The sequence below is a fragment of the Panulirus ornatus genome, chromosome 37 (genome assembly GCF_036320965.1).
Source record: "Panulirus ornatus isolate Po-2019 chromosome 37, ASM3632096v1, whole genome shotgun sequence".
NCBI lineage: Eukaryota > Metazoa > Arthropoda > Malacostraca > Decapoda > Palinuridae > Panulirus > Panulirus ornatus.
In genome coordinates, this window is record NC_092260.1 from 25,952,257 (window position 1) to 25,977,980 (window position 25,724).

The 25,724-nt window shown below is 38.4% G+C and overlaps 1 protein-coding gene across 1 annotated transcript; it reads left to right on the forward strand.

The window, feature by feature from the left end:
• On the forward strand, window positions 1-25,637 carry LOC139760621 (uncharacterized). The gene is made up of 13 exons (XM_071684013.1): window positions 1-150; window positions 504-616; window positions 1,769-1,904; window positions 4,902-5,042; window positions 5,344-5,444; window positions 8,000-8,163; window positions 9,231-9,376; window positions 16,681-16,885; window positions 18,209-18,340; window positions 18,895-19,002; window positions 20,344-20,509; window positions 22,356-22,535; window positions 24,025-25,637. The coding sequence occupies exons 2-12, from the start codon at window positions 525-527 to the stop codon at window positions 22,531-22,533; spliced, it is 1,569 nt and encodes a 522-aa protein (XP_071540114.1). The 5' UTR covers window positions 1-150; window positions 504-524; the 3' UTR covers window positions 22,534-22,535; window positions 24,025-25,637.
• Window positions 25,638-25,724: the final 87 nt, after the last annotated feature.

Sequence of the window (25,724 nt, forward strand, 5' to 3'; positions counted from 1 at the left end):
ACGGTCGGGGAATGTCCCGGAAAACATCAACAAGAGCGCAACAGGTGTTGCTTGGCTCAACCCGCCTTCAAACTCATCCACATTGACAAGCAGTACTTTAAGTGCGGAACATATTTACGTTAATAACAAAACAAGATTCTTTGGTGAAATGTAAGTAGATATGATCTATTTTGCTCGATTGATAACATGAAATGTTATTTACCTATTGATGATCGGTTGGTGAATAGGAAATCTTTGGTGTCCCCAGTTCTGGGATATGTCAGCTCAGCATTGTGCCGAAACACTTATCGTATCCTGACATGAAAATGGCTGTTTTTGGTGTACTGGGAGAGTATTCCAATGAGTAACTGTTGTAATGATGGTTCTTATGATGCATTCCTGAAAATTTTGTCATTGACTGGATTGTACCAGCATTACTGTATTGCCTTTAATTTAGATTTTTGTATTATTTTCTTTCAAGTTCCTTGACTTCTAATTGCAAACATACCCTTTCTTATGTCTAGAGACCTTGCAAATCAGCTGTCATGGCTATGGTGAGAGATGCAACATCACTGGGACCAGCAGATGGTTGCTCTAGTCCTTCAGATATTTTGTTGATGGCTCAAGTCAAACTTACGTAAGTATCTGGTTATTGTTTTCTGTTGCAGTACGGTATGTACCATATTTATAGAAATGGAAGAGTTTTACATTCACTTGAATAAGTGTTCCCTGAATAGGATTGCTGCAATTTTATGTTTGTGTTTGGGCTTTACTTTAGTATTTTCATTGCCTTATTGTGTTCAGAATAATGAAAACATTTAATTCCTACCATCTGTTATAGAATAGGAAATGTCAGAACTTAGCTTCTCTATACTTCCTCACTGTAGCTGCTTCTTTCTGAAACCCAACTAACCAACTGCCTCTCCTTTTCATCTTCAGATTTCTAATTATATGATTAACCAGTATTTCTGCTTCAAGAATGGTGTTTGTACTTGTGGTAGAAAAGCATCTATTGCTTGCTTTATGAATCTTGAATCTCCCAGATTTGATGCCATCTGATGTAAGATTTCTTTGCCTACCTAAACTTTGCCTTTGTTTTATACAATTTCTCTACAGTTCTTATTACTATGTATAACTCTTCAGATTTCCTGCCATAAGGTGTTGCTATCCTCAAATCCACCCACTGGAATCCTCTGTTTAGGGGATTTCACTGTATCTCACGAAGATTGACTTGGCTTTTTTTGGGATGATCCCAGGGTCGAGGCAACTCTTTTCCATCCTTAACTATTAAACACCTACCTCAGGTTTCAGGTCATCATGACCATAATTTTTTTTATGTCAGATGAATGTTTTTCTTCGTTAATAATGAAAAATATGAATTGCTCTTTGCTTGATTGTACAAATATGGGAACACTATTGATATTATGAATACAATATTATGCTTTGCTGTTTATGTCATTATTGTTTGTATTACCAGACCCTATTTGCATGTGGTTACACTGCTTGTAAAAAGCCACCTTTGTTGAGGTTGTAGTCTTATCGAGGAACTCGCACACCAAAGGAGCTAATAGTTTTTCTGCTCCTGATTGGTTCATAACCTTGAAACTGTAGGAGACCTATAGAAGGGGTCCTGAGGCTGTATTATTACCTCATTAATTGATATTGTTTTTATTACTGTTATTGTTTATGGGTAATACGGGTACCCTTCATTTTGGTGAGGTAGAATTGGTATCTATTTGCTCTGTATCTTTTTACCAATCTATATCATATTTTGTTCCTCTTTTATCAGATCTGAAGTTAGGACAATTCTGCAAGACTTGGATAAGTATGAAGCAATCAGTGTTGCCTTCTTGGTCTTAGATATTGACAACCTTTCGCGACAGGGTTTCAAACTTTGCCAGTATATTTGTGACAGCCGAGCCAAGGTAAGTGGGATAATCTTAAACATGATGTTTGAATTGGTAGGGAAATGATTCATGTCGATTATGCAGTATATGTCTTTTTGACAAAAACCTATTAATTCCTGAACTTCACTCTTGGGTTTCCTTTCCAACCCCTGGGAAGGTTAGTTTTTAAACTGTTTAGATGAAAATGTTTATATGCTCAAAGTTTCAAAGATATTCTTATAGAAGTGAAAGTAATCACTTCAGAAATATATTTCATCTGCTACACTGATAGTGCGTTGAAGTTTTGTAGATGTTTTGGCAAAACATGTAAAAAGGAATTATCTGCACAAAGAAATTGATTAATGATGATTATTAGATTTTATCTTTAATGAAAAATCTTTTCTTGTTATAATCAGTGTGATTCATTGATAATAGCAGCAAATGGAACTATGGGAGCGGAGATGAGTCACAGGGTGGGGGAGGGAGTGAAGGTTTTAGAAGCGATATAAAATATGTGGAAGGAGAGAACGTTATCTCGGAGAGCAAAAATGGGTATGTTTGAGGGAATAGTAGTTCCAACAATATTATATGGTTGGGAGGCATGGGCTGTAGATAGGGTTGTATAGAGGAGAGTGGATATGTTGGAAATGAAATGTTTGAGGACAATATGTGGTGTGAGGTGGTTTGATCGAGTAAGTAATGAAAGGGTAAGAGAGATGCGTGGAAATAAAAAGAGTGTGGTTGAGAGAGCAGAAGAGGGTGTGCTGAAATGGTTTAGACACATGGAGAGAATAAGTGAGGAAAGATTGACAAAGAGGGCATATGTGTCAGAGGTGGAGGGAAGAAGGAGAAGCGGGAGACCAAAGTGGAGGTGGAAGGAGGGAGTGGAAAAGATTTTGAGTGATCTGCACCTGAACATACAGGAGGGTGTAAGGCGTGCAAGGAATAGAGTGAATTGGAACGATGTGGTATACTGAGGTCGACGTGCTGTCAGTGGATTGAACCAAGGCATGTGAAGTGTCTGGAGTAGACTATGGAAAGGTCTGTGGGGCCTGGATGTAGAGAGGGAGCTGTAGTTTTGGTGCATTACACCTGACAGCTAGAGACTGAGTGTGAATGAATGTGGCTTTTTTTGTCTTCCTGGCACTGCCCCACTGGTAGGGAGTGGTTGCTATTTCTTGTGTGGTGGAGTTGTGACAGAAATGGATGAAGGCAGCAAGTATGGATATGTACATGTATATATATATATATATATATATATATCTGTGTATTTATATGTGTGTATATATTGAAATGTATATGTGTGTGTTGGCGTTTATGAATATACCCATACACGCACATGCACATCAACGTATATATATACATACACATTCACAGACATATACATGTATACATGTACGTATTCATAATTGCTTGTCTTCGTCCACTCCCGGCACTAGCCCACCCCACAGGAAACAGCATCGCTACCCCTTGCTTCAGAGAGATAGAGCCAGGAAACAGACAAAAAAGGGCCACATTCATTTACACCCAGTCTCTGGCTGTCATGTGTAATGCACCGAAACAACAGCTCCCTATCCACATCCAGGCCCCACAGACCTTTCCATGGTTTACCCCAGATGTTTTACATGCCCTGGTTCAGTCCATTGACAGCATGTTGACTCCAGTACACCACAACATTCCAGTTCACTCTATTCCTTGCATGCCTTACCCTCCTGTATGTTCAAGCCCCGATAGCTCAAAATCTTTTCTCTCCATCCTTCCACCTCTAATTTGGTTTCCTGCTTCTCCTTGTTCCTTCCACCTCTGACACATATATCCTCTTTGTCAACCTTTTCTCCCTCCTTCTCTCCATATGTCCAAAAAATATGTCAACACATCCTCTTTTGCTCTCTCAACCACACACTTTTAATTTCCACAGATCTCTCTTTCCCTTTCATTACTTACTTGATTAACCACTTCACACCACATATTGTTCTCAAACATTTGATTTCCAACACCTCCACCCTCCTCTGTATAGTCCAAGCCTCATAACCATATAATATTGTTGAAACTATTATTCATTCAAACATACCTATTTTTGTTCTCTGCAATAACTTTCTCTCTTTCCACACATTCTTCATCTCTCCCAAAACCTTCCTCTCCCACCTCATGACCCACTTCTACTTCCATGGTTCCATTTGTTGCTAAGTCTACTCCCAGTTATTTAAAACACTCCACTTCCTCCATTTTTTCTAAATTCAAACCTTCATCTCAATGAACTTATCTCTCAACCTTACTGAACGTAATAGCTTTGCTTTTATTCATATTTATTTTCAAATTTCTCCTTTCACACACTTTTCCAAATTGAGTCACCTACTACCTGCAGTTTCTCACTCAAATCAGTCACCAGAGCTGTATCATCGGTGAACAGCTACTGACTCACTTCCTAGGCCCTCTCATTTCCAACAGACTGCATATTTGCCCCTCTCTCCAAAATTCTTGCATTTACCTCCCTGACCACCCCATCCATAAACAAATTAGATAACCATGAGGACATCACACACTCTTGCTGCAGGCTGACCTTCACTGGGAACCAATCATTCTCCTCTCTTCCTACTCGTACACATGCCTTACATCCTTGGTAAAAACTTGTAACTGCTTCTAGCAGCTTGCCTGCCACACCATATAATCTTAATACCTTCCACAAAGTATCTCTATCAACCCTATCATATGCCTTCTCCAATATGAAGGCAAACACATTCCCTGGTTCAGTCCATTGACAGCCCACCGACCCCGGTATACCACATTGTTCCAGTTCACTCTGTTCCTTACATGCCTCTCACCATCGTGTATGTTCAGGCCCCAATCACTCAAAATCTTTTTCATTCCATCCTTCCACCTCCAGTTTGTTCTCCCACTTCTCCTTGTTCCCGCCACCTCTGACACATATATCCTCTGTCAGTCTTTCCTCACTCATTCTCTCCATGTGCCCAACCCATTTCAACACACCTGCTTCTGCTCTCTCAACCACTCTTTTTATTTCCACACATCTCTTAGGAAGCAATGGAGCAAGTTGTAAATGTTGTACGACGAAATTTTTGTGACTTAAAACCTATCTTGGAGGCACTCTACATTGTTGGACGTTATGATTTGCTGCAAGAACGATTAGGTCTCTGTATTGACCATGTCCTTCATAATGTAAGTATTTAGAGTTGCAAGTTTAGCAAACTCTTTTTCTCATTCTTGGTAAATGATGGAAGATATGAATATTGTGTTAGAAGAGCAGTCTGTATTTCGTTGTAGAATTCCATTTAATTTATTTCACTTTAGAGTAAGTCTGCCATCCCCACAGTAAAGTGAACTTTTCTTATCTCTTAAAAATAGTTTGGAGAAGGCATTGAAAAAAAGTTGATTTCTGAATATTCAGAGAGCTTGTGTAAATGTAGTTAAATACTTTCTTTAAACAAATTAAAATTCATAGACTTTTTTTTTGTTTCAGGTATTAAAAGGTTTAGACAGTGTTGATAATGATCGCAAAGCCTTGTATTGTGTATTTGCTGGGATGGCTCAAGAACAAGCTGATGAGCTTATACAGAAGAGGTAATTATATCACTGTAAATATGGCAGGATTAGATGGGATTGTAGTTGAGGTTACTTAAAAATGTGGGTGACTAGTTTTGACTGGTTATTCAGGTATTCATTTTATGGCTAAGGTAAGGTGCCAGAGGATTGGCAGATACATGATTATTTCCTTTAGATAAAGGCAAGGGGTATAAAAGTAAATGCTGATATTAGAGGTATAACTTTCTTAAGTAACACCAGTAATGCAATTTGTAGAATGGTGCTTTGAGGTGGGTGGAATTATCCACAGAACATCTGACATATGATAAACAATTTGGCTTCAGGCGTGTGAGAGGTAGAGGATGTGTGGACCAGATATTTCCTTTGAAGATTTTGTTTCATTTGCTGACACCCACTCTATAATTGTCATGTATAATGCAGTGAAACCATAACCTTCTGTCCACAGCCAGGCCCCACAGACTTACTTATAAGATAAGATAAGATAAGATACTTTATTCGTCAAATTGTTATACAAAAAGTAATACAAAATGAAATTCGTTTTGGCTTTAGAGCTCCTTAGTAGTTGTAAAAAAAAAAAACATTAAAATATTAACAAGAAATATTGCATGGTTATTTCATATAAAATGTTACTTTGCTATTGTGTACATGCGATATCAGCTTGTCACCATCCCTATCATGAACCATCACCTACAGTTATCATGAAACTTAAAGCTAGAAGTTATAGTGATGATAGATGATTGAAAAGCAGAATGCTATTAGGTACAAACGACTTTTTGTATCTGTCAGTGCGCAGCTTGGGCAGAGCTAGCCTTCTACCAGATTTAAGATACATGTAACAATTATGTAACGGATGCGTTACATCTTTCATCATTCTGTCTACTTGTTTCATTGTACCTTTTTGATACAGCTTATTCAGTGATGTGGTCTCTGCACCTAGTTTTCTTGCTTTCTTAACAATCCTTCCCAACTTCTTTATATCTTTGCACGTAAGTTTTCCATACCAGGCAGTGATTGAAAAATTTATAACTGAATCCCCTGAACACTTGATATGTCCTGGTTCATCCCAATTACAGCATGTCACCACTTGTATACCAAATCACTCCAGTTTGCTCTATCCCATATATTCCTTGCACTCCAGCATGATCAGATCTTGAGCTCTCAAAGCTTCCTTCACTCAGTCTTTCCACCTCCTCATTTTCCCTCCACTTCCAACGTCATTACCCATTTAGTCATGCTCTTCTCACTCACCCTCTCCATATATCCAAACCATTTTAGCACACCCTCTTCAGCTCTGTTGTATGTTGTACATATTTTCATTACTACCGCACCTCTCTGTTACTCAGTCCTTTCTCATTCTGTCAATTCTCCTTAGACCATTTGTTGTCCTCAACCACATAATGAAATGGTAATGGTATGATTACTACTACCATTACAAATAATGACATTAATAATTGTGTGGTATACTGGGGTCGAAGTGCTGTCAATGGACTGAACCAGGGCTTGTAAAACATTTAGGGTAAACCATGGAAAGGTCTGTGGGGCCCGGATGTGGACAGGGAGCTGTGGCTTTAGTGCATTACACATAACAGCTAGAGACTGAGTGTGAAAAAAAGTGGCCTTTTTTGCCTATTTTCCTGGCGCTGCTGTGCTGAAGAAGGGAATGGCGATGCTGTTTCCTGTGGGGCAGTGTAGCGCCAGGAATGGATAGGGGCAAACAAGTATGAATATATACGTGTATATATGTATATGTCTGTGTATGTGTATGCATATGTTGATATGAATGTGTATGTATATGTGCATGTATGGGCATTATGTATATGTGTGTGTATGTGAGTGGATGGCCCATTCTTTGTCTGTTTCCTGGCACTACCTAACTGATGCAGGAGACAGTGAACGAATATAATAAATAGATGATAATAAATGATGATGATTTTATGTGTACTTACAGAGGGCTTCCACAACACTCATATGTATGAGATGTTCAAGTTAAGTTTTGTGAAGAATGGCAAGAGATTGAATGTTTTAAGTGCTAGTGCTTGAGCTTCCCTGCTTTTTTCTTTTTTATGATACTGATGTGGTATGGGCAAAAGTATACCCCAATCTAAGCCATCTCATGGGAAAGGAAAAAGTAAGAGAAATGCCGTGTAGAAATTAATCAAGTCTCTGCAGGCCTGACTGTTAAAGGAAGAAAGGTTATAGGAAGAAGTAAAGACAGGAGAAAGAGAATCCCACTTCTTTACTGTCTGAGGGAATAAGTTGCTACTGTATCATTCTTGTCAGTCTTTGAATGGCTGGACTCGAAATGAAAACCATGGGAAGATCAGGCAGTTGCTCCCTTGGATCCAAACCTTGGTGATAGGGCCACATGCAGACAACTCAGGCGAGCAGTGACTAGAATGTTAGGATTAGGCTAAGGTATGTATTGTGTAAGTGGACTGAAATGAATGATGATCATACAGATTTGATCAAAATGTTTAACTTTTCCATAAAGGGGTGCAATCCTGGGGTGAAATTTTCATGAAGTATAATGGATAACTGTAGGCATAGTGTCATATTTTGGCTTTTCATTTCAGACTTCCTGGATGGTATTGTCCTGAGATGGGACGGCCCCTAGAGGAAACATTTGTACGCAACCTTAATGTTGTCAAATATCACCAGCTTATCACAGAACTTTTTGAGGCACTGATAGAAGAGGATAGAGAGACTTTGGCTTCTTATTTGAGTCCCTTCATTATTCGTAAGATTATTTAGAAATTCATGTTTGTGCTGTACACTAAGTTGATACAAAATTTACTGAATACTTGTGAGAATACTTTATTCAGATGATGCAGTTAAATTCCATTTTAGTTTTGTCATGCTGTTACTTCTGTTTACATCATATTGTAAACAGAAGTAACAGCATGACACCCAAAATGGAATTTAACTGCATCATCTGAATAAAGTATTCTCACAAGTATTCAGTGAGAATATGGTTATGGATACAGGGTATTGTGAGGAGATGGAGGAAATATTTTGGGGGTTTGTATAAGAACAGGGGATTTAGCTAAGGTGAAAGTATCAGTGGTAGATATGAAGATGGAAGATACAAATGAGTGTAGGAGAGAGCATAGTTGAGAAGATCAGGGAAGCAAAATAGAAAGTGGTGGGGTAAGGTTTTTAGAGCAGATCCAGTGATGGTAATAGAAAGTAAACAGGAAGAAGCAGTGCATAAGTGGTTGCATGTAATGTGTGTCATAACAAAGAAGATGATATACAACAGAGAACTGGATGCATACAAAGTTTCCTTTGGCATGAGAAAAAAAAGTGAAATTAATTCAGTAGGTTTAGCTGTATCAGATATAGAGAAGAATATGTTTGTGTGTGACATAGATCGTGATTTTGGGAATGATTGTGAAAGGCTTATGAGAGTAGGAAAATTACATCTATTCAGTATTTACAAAGATTTGGTCAAGATCATCATGCATTGGTATGGAATGAGTTAAGTGTAAATGGTTTGAAAGATAAGCTAGGGAAGACACTGAAAGACTTACTGGATTAGATGTTGTAGTAGTAATTGTGGATTTAGTAATTGGTGTAAAGTTGTACGTAGACAAGGTTATATTAGAAGCCTGGTTGCTTATGGTATAAATAAATTGGGTAGTGAGAATGGTTATGGATGGTACAGCAATAGTAGTTCATGGGTAGAATGAAGGAGAAAGTTGCAGCTACGATGTAGCTTTGTGCAAATGTAATGAACTGTAGGTTAAAGCTGACATGTTTAGATTATAGAAAACCATAGATTTTAATAGACTGAAAATTCATCAGGAACCTCTCGTGCACCATCGTTAGTGTCACAACAGTCTCAGGTCAATGAAGAGAATTATTACCCTTTACCAACATGCTATCCCTATGGACTTTGCATCATCATCAACATCAAGACCTTCATGAAGCCCAGAGGAATAAATGACAATGTGAGTACATGAAACAAACTTTCAGAACATTATTGAGTTGCTGTTTATGATAGGGAGTATAAAGATGTGTACTCACAGTTTATGCAAAAAACGTTTTCCTCCCCCCCATATATTTACAGAAGCGATATTTGGCTAAGATTTATTGTGAGTATAAGCATATGATGATCTCAGGGTGAAATCATTGTATGTCTGGTTGCTGGGGCTAGATTTTCTAACTGTGTGAGCACCAGTAACTTGCCTCATTGTGTCTCAGGCTGTGTTGAGGGAAGGATGTTCTTTCTTTACTCACACTGGCTGCCACTCCATTTTTGGAATTATGCTTCTGGGTGCTTTATTTCTTCCACCTGTGCCTCAAGATGGTTGGGTCTTACTTTTCTAAGGAGGAGAAAGCTTGAATTCTCACCTTCAAGCAAGGACATAAAGTTACATGCAAGATTCTGGGTGCTCAGAATGTACAATACAGTCAGGTGGCTGCCCCCTGCAACACCTTGTCAGTGCCTTGCCACATTCAAGAGATCAAGACCTTGTTGACGTAAAATGTTTCAGAAGCCTTGTCAGTTCTGTTCACAGATGTCTGTAGGTGGTAATCAAGGTCAATTCAGAGATGTCACAGTACTAAAATGTAAGCATGACATATCCTTTGAAAGTGTATTGGGGAGGTGGACAAGAGTTTTTGCATAGATTATACCTAATTATACAATACTTTCATGAGGCCTCAAATTTTTCAACTTTCTTTGCTATAATATGGCCAGTATGTTCTGATATTAGGAAACACCAATCCCTACAGCATTTCAATCACCAATTTTATTTACCTTGACATGTTGTCAATGGACTGAACCAGGGCATATGAAGTAGCTAGGGGAAACCATGGAGAGGCATGTGAGGATTGGTTTTGGGTATGGGGTTGTGGTTTTGGTGCATTACACATAACAGCTAGAGAGTGAACGTGAGTGAATGTGGCCTTTTTCTTCATCTGTTCCTGGCGCTACCTCACTAATGCAGGAAATGGTAAGCAGGTATGGAAAGTATTATATATATATATGGCAGAGTTTTGGAAAGAGGGGCAAGTATGAAGTCTGTTGTGGATGAGAGAGCTTGGGAAGTGAGTCAGTTGTTGTTCGCTGATGATACAGCGCTGGTGGCTGATTCATGTGAGAAACTGCAGAAGCTGGTGACTGAGTTTGGTAAAGTGTGTGAAAGAAGAAAGTTAAGAGTAAATGTGAATAAGAGCAAGGTTATTAGATACAGTCGGGTCGAGGGTCAAGTCAATTGGGAGGTAAGTTTGAATGGAGAAAAACTGGAGGAAGTAAAGTGTTTTAGATATCTGGGAGTGGATCTGGCAGTGGATTTAACCATGGAAGCGGAAGTGGATCATATATATATATCCTCCCTGGGGATAGGGGAGAAAGAATACTTCCCACGTATTCCCTGCGTGTCGTAGAAGGTGACTAAAAGGGGAGAGAGCGGGGGGCTGGAAATCCTCCCCTCTCATTATTTTTTTTTTTTTTTTTATTTTTCCAAAAGAAGAGAACAGAGAAGGGGGCCAGGTGAGGATATTCCATCAGAGGCCCAGTTCTCTGTTCTTAACGCTACCTCGCAAACGCGGGAGACAGCGACAAAGCAAAAAAAAAAAAATATATATATATATATATATATATATATATATATATATATATATATATATATATCTTTCTTTCTTTCAAACTATTCGCTATTTCCCGTGTTAGCGAGATAGCGTTAAGAACAGAGAACTGGGCCTTTGAGGGAATATCCTCACCTGGCCCCCTTCTCTGTTCCTTCTTTGGGAAAATTAAAAAAAAGATAATGAGAGGGGAGGATTTCCAGCCCCCCGCTCCCTCCCCTTTTAGTCGCCTTCTACGACACGCAGGGAATATGTGGAAAGTATTCTTTCTCCCCTATCTTCAGGGAAAATTTTTTTTTTTTTTTTTTGCTGCTGTCTCCCGCGTTTGCGAGGTAGCGCAAGGCAAACAGACGAAAGAAATGGCCCAACCCACCCCCATACACATGTATATACATACACATCCACACACGCAAATATACATACCTACACAGCTTTCCATGGTTTACCCCAGACGCTTCACATGCCCTGATTCAATCCACTGACAGCACGTCAACCCCAGTATACCACATCGATCCAATTCACTCTATTCCTTGCCCTCCTTTCACCTTCCTGCATGTTCAGGCCCTGATCACACAAAATCTTTTTCACTCCATCTTTCCACCTCCAATTTGGTCTCCCACTTCTCCTCGTTCCCTCCACCTCCAACACATATATCCTCTTGGTCAATCTTTCCTCACTCATTCTCTCCATGTGCCCAAACCATTTCAAAACACCCTCTTCTGCTCTCTCAACCATGCTCTTTTTATTTCCACACATCTCTCTTACCCTTACGTTACTTACTCGATCAAACCACCTCACACCACACATTGTCCTCAAACATCTCATTTCCAGCACATCCATCCTCCTGCGCACAACTCTATCCATAGCCCACGCCTCGCAACCATACAACATTGTTGGAACCACTATTCCTTCAAACATACCCATTTTTGCTTTCCGAGATAATGTTCTCGACTTCCACACATTCTTCAAGGCTCCCAGGATTTTCGCCCCCTCCCCCACCCTATGATTCACTTCCGCTTCCATGGTTGCATCTGCTGCCAGATCCACTCCCAGATATCTAAAACACTTTACTTCCTCCAGTTTTGCTCCATTCAAACTTACCTCCCAATTGACTTGACCCTCAACCCTACTGTACCTAATAACCTTGCTCTTATTCACATTTACTCTTAACTTTCTTCTTTCACACACTTTACCAAACTCAGTCACCAGCTTCTGCAGTTTCTCACATGAATCAGCCACCAGCGCTGTATCATCAGTGAACAACAACTGACTCACTTTCCAAGCTCTCTCATCCCCAACAGACTTCATACTTGCCCCTCTTTCCAAAACTCTTGCATTCACCTCCCTAACAGCCACATCCATAAACAAATTAAACAACCATGGAGACATCACACACCCCTGCCGCAAACCTACATTCACTGAGAACCAATCACTTTCCTCTCTTCCTACACGTACACATGCCTTACATCCTCGATAAAAACTTTTCACTGCTTCTAACAACTTGCCTCTCACACCATATATTCTTAATACCTTCCACAGAGCATCTCTATCAACTCTATCATATGCCTTCTCCAGATCCATAAATGCTACATACAAATCCATTTGCTTTTCTAAGTATTTCTCACATACATTCTTCAAAGCAAACACCTGATCCACACATCCTCTACCACTTCTGAAACCACACTGCTCTTCCCCAATCCGATGCTCTGTACATGCCTTCACCCTCTCAATCAATACCCTCCCATATAATTTACCAGGAATACTCAACAAACTTATACCTCTGAAATTTGAGCACTCACTCTTATCCCATATGCCTTTGTACAATGGCACTATGCACGCATTCCGCCAATCCTCAGGCACCTCACCATGAGTCATACATACATTAAATAACCTCACCAACCAGCCAACAATACAGTCACCCCCTTTTTTAATAAATTCCACTGCAATACCATCCAATTTTTTTTTTCCATATTCACCATTTCCCGCATGAATAATGTAGCGTCAAGAACAGATGACTGAATCTTAGAGGGGAAGATCCTCTCGTAGCCCACTTATCTGTTCCTTCTTTTGGAAAAGTGAAACAGGAGGGGAGGATTTCCAGCTCCCTGCTCCCACCTCCTTTAGTCACCTTCTATGACACACAAGGAATACATGAGCAGTATTTCAAGAATAGATGACTGAGCCTTCAAGGGAAAGTTTCTCACTTGGCCCCCTCCTCTATACTTTCTTTTGGGAAAGTAAGACTGGATGGGAGGATTTCCAGTCCCCCATTCCCACCCCTTGTAGTTGATGTCCATGGCACGCAGGGAATACTTGGGAAGTATTCCTTATCCCCTATCCCCAGGGATGATATGTATATATATGTTTATATATAATTTATATATAATTTTTTATCCCTGGGGATAGGGGAGAAAGAATACTTCCCACGTATTCCCTGCGTGTCGTAGAAGGCGACTAAAAGGGAAGGGAGCGGGGGGCTGGAAATCCTCCCCTCTCAATTTTTTTTTTTAATTTTCCAAAAGAAGGAACAGAGAAGGGGGCCAGGTGAGGATATTCCCTAAAAGGCCCAGTCCTCTGTTCTTAACGCTACCTCGCTAATGCGGGAAATGGCGAATAGTATGAAAGAAAGAAAGATATAATTTTTATTTTTATTTAATTGCTGTTTCCCACATCAGTGATGTAGTGACAGGAAACAGACAAAGAATGGCCATCCACTCATATACACACACACACACACACATATATATATATATATATATATATATATATATATATATATATATATATATATATATATATATATACATATATATATATATATATATTTTTTTTTTTTGCTTTGTCGCTGTCTCCCGCGTTTGCGAGGTAGCGCAAGGAAACAGACGAAAGAAATTGCCCAACCCACCCCCATACACATGTATATACATACGTCCACACACGCAAATATACATACCTACACAGCTTTCCATGGTTTACCCCAGACGCTTCACATGCCTTGATTCAATCCACTGACAGCACGTCAACCCCAGTATACCACATCGCTCCAATTCACTCTATTCCTTGCCCTCCTTTCACCCTCCTGCATGTTCAGGCCCCGATCACACAAAATCTTTTTCACTCCATCTTTCCACCTCCAATTTGGTCTCCCTCTTCTCCTCGTTCCCTCCACCTCCGACACATATATCCTCTTGGTCAATCTTTCCTCACTCATTCTCTCCATGTGACCAAACCATTTCAAAACACCCTCTTCTGCTCTCTCAACCACGCTCTTTTTATTTCCACACATCTCTCTTACCCTTACGTTACTTACTCGATCAAACCACCTCACACCACACATTGTCCTCAAACATCTCATTTCCAGCACATCCATCCTCCTGCGCACAACTCTATCCATAGTCCACGCCTCGCAATCATACAACATTGTTGGAACCACTATTCCTTCAAACGTACCCATTTTTGCTTTCCGAGATAATGTTCTCGACTTCCACACATTCTTCAAGGCTCCCATAATTTTCGCCCCCTCCCCCACCCTATGATCCACTTCCGCTTCCATGTTTCCATCCACTGCCAGATCCACTTCCAGATATCTAAAACACTTCACTTCCTCCAGTTTTTCTCCATTCAAACTCACCTCCCAATTGACTTGACCCTCGACCCTACTGTACCTAATAACCTTGCTCTTATTCACATTTACTCTTAACTTTCTTCTTTCACACACTTTACCAAACTCAGTCACCAGCTTCTGCAGTTTCTCACATGAATCAGCCACCAGCGCTGTATATATACATAAATGCCCAAATGCACACATATACATACCCACATATACACATACATACACATACTTAGACATATACATATAAACACATGGATATATTCATACTTGCCTTCATCCATTCCTGGCACTGGCCTGCCCCACAATAAACAGCATTGCTACCCCCTGCTTCAGTGAGGTAGTGCCTGGAAATCAGACCAAAAAAGAGGCCACGTTTGTTTGCACTCAGTCTCTAGCTGTCATGTGTAATGCACTGAAACCACAGCTCCCTATCCATATTCACCCCCCACAGACCTTTCCATGGTTTACCCCAGACGTTTCACATACTCTGGTTCAGTCCATTGATGGCACATTGACCCTGGTATACCACATCATTCCAATTCATTCTATTCCTTGCACTCCTCTCTCCCTCCTGTATGTTCAGTCCCCAATGGATCAAAATCTTTTTCACTCCATCCTTCCATCTTCAATTTGGCGTCCTGCTTCTCCTTGTTCCCTCCACCTCTGACACATATATTGCTATTGTCAATCTTTCCACACTCATTCTCTCCATGTGTTCAAACCATTTCAACACACCCTCTTTTTGCTCTCTCGACCGTTCTTTATTTTCACACATTTCTCTTACCCTTTCGTTACTTACTTATTTGCCACTTCCTATGTAAGCGAGGTAGTGTCAAAAACAGAGGACTAAGCCTAAGAGGAAAAGCGCTCACTTGACTCCATTCTATTTTCTTTCTTTTGGAAAAGTAAAAACTGAAGGGGAGGATTTCTCTGTGGTTGTTTATTTTGTTTATAGATGGGGTGGTTAGGGAGATAAATGTAAGAGTTTTGGAGAGAGGGGCAAGTATGCAGTCTAGAAAAGGGCCTAGGAAAGAAGTCAGTTGCTGTTCACTGATGATGCAGCTCTGGTGGCTCGTTCAAGTGAGAAACTGCAGAAGTTGGTGACTGAGTCTGGAAAAGTGTGTGAAAGGAGCCCATACCTCGCAACCATATAACATTGTTGGAACCACTATTCCTTCAAACATACCCATTTTTGCTCTCCGAGATAACGTTCTCACCTTCCACACATTTTTCAACACTCTCAGAACCTGTGCCCCCTCTCCACCCTGTGACTCGCATCCACTTCCATGGTTCCATCCGCTGCTAAATCCACTCCCAGATATCTAAAACACTTCACTTCCTCCAGTTTTTTTCCATTCAAACTTACCTCTAATTAACTTTGTATGGGTATGTGATGGATGTGCCATGCTTTGTCTGCTTCCTGGTGCTGTCTCACTGATGTGGAAAATGGCGATCAAGTATAATGATAAAATTATATATCATGATTTCTTGTTTCATTCACTCACATCCATTCTTTAGCTGTCATGTGAAATGCATCAAAATCAGTCTCTTATCCACAAGCAGACTCCACAGATCCTTCTGTGGTTTCCCCTTGTTGCTTCATGTGTCTTGATTCAGTCTATTGACATCATGTCAAGATATATTAAATTGATGATTGTAATGTTGTAGAGATGGGTAGTGGCCAGAGGATAGATGAGAAGTGTAGATATGTCCAGGAAGTATAATTTCAGATGGATTTATGGCTGGTGAGATGATGTTTAAGTTTGAGTTGGGAGTTTATCCATCTATCTGTATCCTTGTGTCCAAATTTTTATGCATATTAGCTGTTTCCTACTTTGGCAAGGTTGCACCAGTAATAAGGAAAACACTAGCTTCATTCTCCTCATCAAATCTCTTGCAGTCATTTGTAATGCACTGAAACTAGAACCCACCATATGATATGAGAAGTAAGGTCTACTGGGATTCACTTTACATGAAGAAAGAGGGAAAATGTATTGTTCGGTATATAGGCTCATATGCATCTGTTATTTTGGTTCCTTCTTTTTGTAGGTACCCCTCTCTAAACGACATGGGTCAGATATTGATAAAGAACGACTTACTGGGACCTTTAAGTTATTTGGGTTCCAAGTACTGCATTTTGATAATCCAGATCACGAAAAGATAAATCAATTTTTTAAAAATCTTCGCGTGAATCCTTACCTGGCAGTTGTTTCTTGTCTGGCTGTTTGCATCATGACCCATGGAGATGAACAAGGTAAGATTCTTAGTCTCTGTTATGTGGAGCAGGATTGTTTCAATTTCATCTCTATGTATTGGCAAAAACCATTAGCAAGAGATCGAACAGATCTTTATCTCTCATTCTCCTTTTACATGAGAAAAAATGTTTTTCAGTTTTCAAAACCAACATTTACGGAGAGAAGCAAGAGGGTAGGCAACAGAACAGAACCCTTTGGGATGCCACTGTTGATAGGGTAAGATGAAGACCTCACTCTATCAGTGACTGTCATAGTGGAATGACCAGAAACATATCTTTGGATTTGAGAACAGAGAGAAGCAGAAAAGCCAGAGAAAAGAAGTTTGATAAGCAGAAGTATGCCCTATTCTGTCAAATGCTTTAAAGGTATCAAGGGCCATGACAACTGATTCATGAGGATCCATAAGAGGGAGTACCAGAGGTACATATGAGAATATCACTTGCAGATGTAGCGCTGCAAAGGTCCTATTCATGAGGTGAAAGAAGGGAATGGGTTTTTGTGTTTAGGAAAGCAGGAGTTAAGGAGATTTTCAAAGACTTTAGGTATATTAAAGCTAGAGTAATGGGGTAATAGTTAGAAGGGTTAGGATCATTTCCTTTCTGATGGATGGGCTGTACCTTGGCATGCTTCCAAGAAAGACAAAGTCAGGGTTTTTAGACTGATGAAATAAGCAGGCAAGAATTGAAGCAAGCTCAGAGGCACACTCCTTTTGGACTTAAGGAGGTATGTCACCTGGTCCATACTCCTTGTTCACCTGTGTCTGTGATGAAGGAAAATATAAGAGAGGGCATAAGTTAAGTAGGAGGAGGTGGAGACAAGGATGGATGGAAGTAGAAATGAAGTCATTCAGAGTGCAGTTAGTTAGAATACACAGGATAGCATGAATGAATTGATGTGGTATATGGGGAAATGATGTGCTATCATTGGGTTAAACTAGGGCACATGAAGTGGTTAAGATAATCCACTGAATAGTCTGTAGGGCTTAGGCTCTAGTTTTGGTATTGTATATATGGTAACAGGAGAACAGATGTGTAAAATTGAGGCTGTTGTTTGTTTCTAATGCTACAATGTTAAGATTGGATTGGAAGTTAGGGGCGGAAAAAAGAATGATTTTAAATGCAGGTGTTACATGTAAGTCACATTATAGTCATTGTCATATGAACCAAAATTATCAGATTGAATAAAAAATAAATATTCATATGCCTTGAACCTAATACTTTAACAATGGAAAATGTCTCTGTCAACAAAAATTGTCTTATGTTTTATTCATAGACTGTTTACTTACTTGACATCAACTTTAATAAAAATCCTAAACTTTTCAGATCAAATATACTTGCATGATCGTTCATGTATTTCCATTACGGACATACGGAAGTTATGCTTCAGTCAAGCCCTATTGAACAAGCCTCGACTCTACTTTGTTCAAGCATGTCGTGGTGAACAACCTTTAAAGCGTAAGGATTCAAACAGATCTAGTTACTCAAATAAGACTTTAGATTTGTTATAAGTTTGTTTTCTGCATCCCCCATATGTACATTATTTCTTTTACAAACCAGCCTGTTTCCAAGTGTATGTTCAGTTTAGGAACTTAAATTCATGCAGGCATATTAAATAAATCATAACTAAAACCATGAATACCTCTGGGTACACTGTACTAGTAATATCCTATTAGGCACTTTTCAGTGATTAATGATTCCCGTAGGGTCATTGCAGTACTATTTCATATCTTATCTCCTGTGTGATGGTGTAGTCTGTCCACTCCAATGTGCAGTGATATTTAGCCATGAGGTGGAGTCTTTTGATTGGCATAAGTCTGCTGCCCCATTCCATCTCAACATCTTGCCAGTAATTTCATGTGGATTAGGGGCCCTTATTTTTTTTCCTTCAACTTTGACTTTTTCTTTCATGTATCTAATGTCATTCAGTTCTTAGTATATTTCATGTATTTTCTCTCACAGTATCTTTTTGCATACTGCAGTTAATGATTCGAAAGTATTATGGTTTACAGCAATACTTCTGCAACAAGATACTTGTTCCGTAACCCACATGGAGAGTGACTGCCTCATATCTGCTGCAACTGTCAATGGCTATTCTGCAGTGAGAAGTCAAACAGAAGGTTAGTGAGAATATTAGCATTTTTGTGGTGCAAAATGTTATATTGTTGTTATATTATTATATAAATGTTTTAAGAATTGTTTCCTTAGATTTATCATAACTGGGAAGCCTGGATAGACTTCCCAGTTTTGAGGCAGCCTTAACTATTCCAGTGGTACCGAGTTTTAAAAAAAAGATTGAAAGTATGTTTATAGAAATGAAGTATAAACAACTGATTTTTCACAGGAAATAACAAAATCAAGAGGAATTTTAGATTGATAATTGGGAGCATTGAACTTGATTGAATTATAGTCCATACAGTGAAAGTTGTCCTGGTTGAAAATAGTGTCTTCAAAGAGACAAGAAATGAATGTGTAAGGGAGAAATATTGTGTGAAAAGGAAGTTGATGAGTGCAGAGTTGAGACATCAGCATAGGAGTTGGGCTATTAGTCAGCCAAAAATTATCGCTAAATATAAAGAAGAAAGGAGACAGAACCTTAAGCAACACCTCTGTTTGTAGGTTGGGAAAGAGTAATCATCCAATCAAAGAGAACATCAGTGGACACATTGGAAAGAAACTGGAAGTTAGTGTACAGAGCAATGGGCAGAAGCTCAAGGATAGGTGTTTAGAAATATGAGACTCATGCCAGACCCCATTAAATGCTTTTGAAATACAAAGGTCCATGATCACAGATTCAGAGACCATATACAAGTTTGATAGGAAGGAATATTACTTGTAGATCTTACCATATGGATTTTATACCAGACATCAGAGAGAAGACTATGAGAGGCATGGTGTATGAGAAAGTGAGAATTAAGATGTTCAGAGGCTTTATAAAAGAACCAATGCATTTTTCCAAGAGTGAAAAAAGGTGGGAGTCTTGAGAAAAATGTTAAAGTGACAAGCAAACATAAATATAAGCCTAAAGGCACACTCCCTTGGTTCACAAGAAGAAATAACATATGGTCCATGTGTTTCACTTAATCTTAAAAGTGAGGAGAGCTCTTTGAATTTTGCAAGAAGAGATTATAGAAAATGAGAAGTGTGAAAAGTACACATGGAGGTCAAGGAATCATTCAAAATACAATTTAGGCAAAAGAGAGAGCTAAAGAGCATTCCTCTATCAGAAGGAGCCCAGTTTCTAATCATTGTAATTACACTTCCATTCTTAGGATGCTTTCAGTTAAGTTAAACTTTATAAGTATCATGGATTTGTCTTCAAGCACTAACATGCTGCCTGTTGTAAGACAACTCTTAAGATACAGTTCTGTGCAGTCTGCAGATTCCTCAAGTGTTTTTTGTTAATTCTTTCACTGTCAAAAATAACATTTGCACTTTACTGCTTATTTTCTGATTTACAGGGTCTTGGTATATAACTGACTTGTGTCATGCTTTACAAGAGTATGGTCACAAACTGCCTATCAAGAATGTGTTGCAGAAAACAAGAAAGAGTCTGAAGTCCCGAGTGGGTGTCATGAGTAATACTTATGTCACACAGCTTTCAGAAGATAAGGATACGCTGACAAAGTAAGGCACAAATGTAGTAAGTAGCAGTTGTTACCTCTCTCAAAGGTCCAGTTTTGTTATGTGAGCATGACAGTGGAGAAAGTTTGAGAGCATCAAAAGGATTTGCATACATCATTTATGGATTTTGGGAAATAAAATACTGAGTTACAATTGTTCTGTGTAATATTTTAAGAGTGTATGGATTGTGTTAAGGTGTTTGAAACAGTAACATCATCTATTGAAAGAGTAAGGCTTTTGTTTGGACAAGGGGAGAAATAAGTGAGTTTTATTGGGATGACTTTTAGGAATGAGAGAAATTCATTGTTCATTACAGGTGTTGAACATTTGAACAGATGGAGTAATGAAAAAAGAAGTCATGGCTGGTATCTTGGTACTGAGTGGTAATCAAGGCAAAGGAGCCATACTGGAAAAGTATAGAGGGAAATGAAGGATGGAGTTTATGTGGTAAAGGATATGTAATTTGGTTGCAGAAGTGGAGAATATTAAACTGATATTTGAGAAGGCTAGGAAGAGGAGACTGAAGATGTATGGTAAGAAGAGTATGATGTTCTTTAGAACAAGAAGGAATCAGATTTTGGGACGGGTAAGTAATTAGAGGTTGGAAATACTTCAGCATTTGAAGTACGAAGGTAACATATTTTATTAAGATGGAGATAGGAACACTTATTGTTAGATATTGGAGAAAATGGAGAAAAGTAAGCATATTTCTGATGGATTAAGGAGATTTCTGAAGGGAAACTATTTGAGTTTATGGTTGAGATGGAGTCCTTTACAAGACAGGTGTAGGTAATCCATCCCCTAGCCTGTATTTTCCTTGTAACTGGATTACTAGGAAAGCTAGACATTGGGGATTGTTTTTTAGGATTTGTATTTAGTGTAAGAAGTTTAGGTAGAGCAAAAAATCAGGATAGAAAAAAAATTATGCTAGGGAGAAAAAGTTGGTTTATCAGATAAAGCAAAGGATGGAGTTTTAAGAGGTGAATGCAGTAAGAATTACTACAAGGAAATACATTAGGTTAGAGGCATGGTCAAGAGAGAGAGAGTGTTTGGAGAAAAGTAGATGAGAGTTTGAGGTTGACTTGGATGTTTCTGATGATTGTGTGTAACTGTAAGTGTTATTTTGTGTTGTGCACAGCTAGTGATGTATGGTGAAGGCTGCAAGGATCACCCTACTGGACATTAGAAAGGTGTGTAATTTGATGTGTAATGAATAGAGAGTTATATCTGCTTATAGCATGCAGAGTTTGATGTATCTGTTTGTTAATACTAGAATTATTTTTACTGGAAGATGTAGTTATTTCATATAACATCCTTTTGATTGAGTACCTTGCTGTAATTGTAAAAAGTATCTTGACACTGAAATTCCAGGCATACTTTCTTCAGTTCTTTAGTTATGTTGGGTGAAAAAATGCTTGAACTATAAGTCTTGTGGCACATGAGAATAGAAAGGAGTGGTATATACTTGGAACATACTTTTATTACTTTTTCCCTTGGATTTTCCTCAGAAGTGATGTGTGAAGTCTAAAGTTTTCCAAAACATTTTTTTTAGGTCAGGGGCAGGAAACTGCTTTGTGATAGACAGTAGGCTACTCCCTTTTTTTTCTTTTCAGTAAGATAGCAAGTTAGATTCTTTTATTATCAAAGTAGCTTGTACAGATAACATATTGGCCTAAGTAAAGTTTTCCAGTTTTTAGTCACTAAATTAGAGGCTTACATTACAGAAGGCTCATGTATTCAGGGGCTCAGAAAGTACCTTTCCATTAAAAATTTGCTGTTATAAAGAAAATACTTGAGTAGCAAACCCAGTTTATTATAATTTCAAATTTAATTATTTTCTTTTCCTCAGGGATGTGCAGTTGGTAAGAGCTGATATGAAATATTTTTTGGATGGCATTGTGGATCTTGTGAAATTAGAAGTAATGGAGAAATTACTGGAAGAGACATTAGAGCAAGCTCTAACTGAATTAGAAAGCAGTCATCTTTCAAGCCTTTTTAACAGCTTTGCTGGAATGGGGATCTCATAACCGTACGTTGTGTTTGCAGCAAATTATTATTTTTCATTCACATGGTATTTTATTAGCTAGCTTGATTTTGTTTTCCTTTTATTGGTATTCAAAATCTGGATGTTAGTACTTCTACTTAACAGAAAATATTACTGTACCAGAAATCCTAAAAAATGGAAGAATCTTGATTTAAAAAAGCTTCTTATACAAGAAAATACTCTTTATGCAAGATGTTTTAAATGTGATTTTAATTTCAAATCTTAAAATTAGGCTTTGTAAGCAACTTGGCCACGATTGACTACAAACCATTTATCTGCATAGTAAAATTTAGTCGAATGTGTAAAAATTTGTATTGCCTTAATCAGTTTGATTGAATCAGTCTGATGCACCATTTATATTTCACTGAAGGTAAGTGATCTGACACTGATAATTAATGAGAGAATAGATGATTCCACGAAAGGGTAGTCCCGAGCTAGAGAAGCCTCAGGGTAATGGTGACACTCTGAGAAACTTAGTAATCAAGAGTATTATGTTCAAGAATTTAGGGATGACAAGGCATGCTAAGATTATTCCATGGCTTTTAAACACAAGGAAAAGTATGTGAAGTTTATTTACAGTTCAAACCAAAGAATAAATGTATATACAAGCAGGTATATAATGAAGACACCAACCGTCAATTCACTCACATGATGCCAGTACTGGAGGCAATTAAAGGGATCATCAAAGTGACAAGCAGTCACACTATAGCTCATTCTCACCACACAATCATTAACAGCACCTTGGTGCTAGGGCAAGATAAGAAAAGGATAGGTTACTGGTAAGATAATCAAATAAAAATGGATAAATTTACAGCAGCATATTATAGCAGCTCTTGTTAGATATCTACATGGAGGACAAATAACACATGAAAATAGAATCAGCAATGCTGCTCTGGCAGTAATATAGATAAATTAAACTAATAATGGTACATTAGTAAATGTCTGTCAGTTTATTGCAGAATACAGTTATCAGTGTGCTTGTCTGACTTCCACAACCACTGTTGTTCAGCATTTTCAACTTGTTTAGTTTACTAGTCAACTAAATCAGCTTGATGAGAATGGAGAACAGTTACTTGACTTTATTGAAGCAGATTGACTGTTACCAAGAGAAACCAGTTACATAAGGTTATTGATGGAAGAAATAACCTGATGACTTATCAGAAATAATCAGTTACTTTTGACTACTGCCAGAATAGATCAGTTACTTCAAGTTTATAACTGTTAGGTGAGGATAATCAAGTGTTACTCAAGTGTAATTGTGCTGGAGATTGTGATGCATCAGCACTAACTGACTAGTCATTACTCTGTGGTTTGGCTTAAGATGTCTAACCCCATGACATCCTATGTCCTTTATAGCAAGTTATATTACTGGCCATTTTCTGCACAGCTAGTTGTAGACTGGACATGATCATTGAAACTGTAGAAGGCTTTTCATGATGTCTTGAAGGAGTAATAGTGGCCTGATGTCCTGCAGGTTATGACGGCCATGGTCTTGCAGGCATTGTAGATATGCTGAAGAAGGCTGGACACCACAGATAAGCCTTGGTGAGTTGAGTCTAACTTTAGAGAGGGTTGATTAGTAGCATATCCTAACTGCTGTAGGCATAGTGTAACATTACCGTAGAAGTAGTTCCGTAGGGGTATTGGGTGAAATGCCAGACATGCATGAATAAGCTGAGCAGTTGGCAAGCTCAGCACAGCAGATGAGTGCTGTGAAGTGTAGATGGAGGCATAGTGTGTGGATACTATTGGCACAACTGTTGTAGATGAGTGAGACATCGGGGTTGGGGTTGTTAAAATGAGCCAAGCTGCTGACCAGGAGGGCTTTGGATATCTATTCTTGGTAGTCATGTGACATTAGGTCAGATCTTATCTCTTTGTTAAGTTTTGTTTCCACTATTCCAACAGTATCAGGTTTATTTTCATGAATTTGATTCTGTTAGTCTACTCATCCACCCATATTTGTATGTTAGATACAGTCTAACATTCCCATCAAATAACATTCCTCAGATCCTGACAGGGTGTTCCACCCTTGGCCTGTATCGATGTTTCTCATTTATTGCCTTCTGGCGGTATTTACTTTTCTCATTCTTTCCTTGGTGTATCACTGACTTCCTCTTTGCCAGCAGATTTATAAGCTTGTCTTGATATATTCTGACTATGTAATCTTATATTGATTGTGAATATTACTTATCATCCCTTTGTGTCTTACTGTATCTACCAAATCTCAATTTTTCTATCTCAGAAACTATATTAGAATGTCCATACTTTCTAATGGTCATTTAATTAGTATTTCTTCCTTCTCCTCTTTAGCAGGAAAATAGCCATCATCCAATGCAAAAAGCTTGAGCATGTGTTTGTAATTACTTAATTACTTGCTATATCTAAGGCCCAATCTCAGACTTTCTCTGCTATGATATTACTTTTTAAACTTGTTCACTGCATGTGATCAAAATGGTTTAGAAGCATCAAGGTAGTGGTCAGGTCACCCTCAGCTCTCTGTGCCTGTCTTACTTTTGTGTGTCTCTAATTGGATAATTACTGGAATTTTAAAGGGATATTATGCTCCCTTGCTCTGACAGCATAGTATATCCTGGTCCTGGTCCCTTTTCATGTAGGTGGGGACAGTAGGTGTGTAAACCTTTCCAGTAATAGATAGAATTAAGAGGAAAATGGAATGACAAACCCAAACTTTTATGATGTATAAGGTGTCATGGTGTCTCATTTGTTTATCATATTTTATTTATCATTTTCTAAATAATTTAACAAGCATTTTCTTTCTTGTCACTTTTATACAAGTGGTAAATAAGTAATTAGCTGAAACATGTTAATTCTTTATCAAGTTTTTATTACCAAATTGTAATTTAACAATATTTGAAGATTTTTTTCCATTTTTTGGTAGTGCATCGGCATTACTTAATCTGTACAAATAATCAAATTTTTACTGTTTTCTATCACTTTTAGACAAATTCAAATTATGTTATACAGTATCTTATTTAATTTTAAGAATGTAGTATAGTTTTTGAGGAATGATACACTAATAATGTGCAATATTGTAGTTTTAAAAGAATAAAGTATATGAAAGTACAGTAGCTTAAGGAAAATTTAAGGTCCATACCACTGTATTCTAATAGTAACAACAATTTACTAATATTGTTCTTGAATATATTTTTA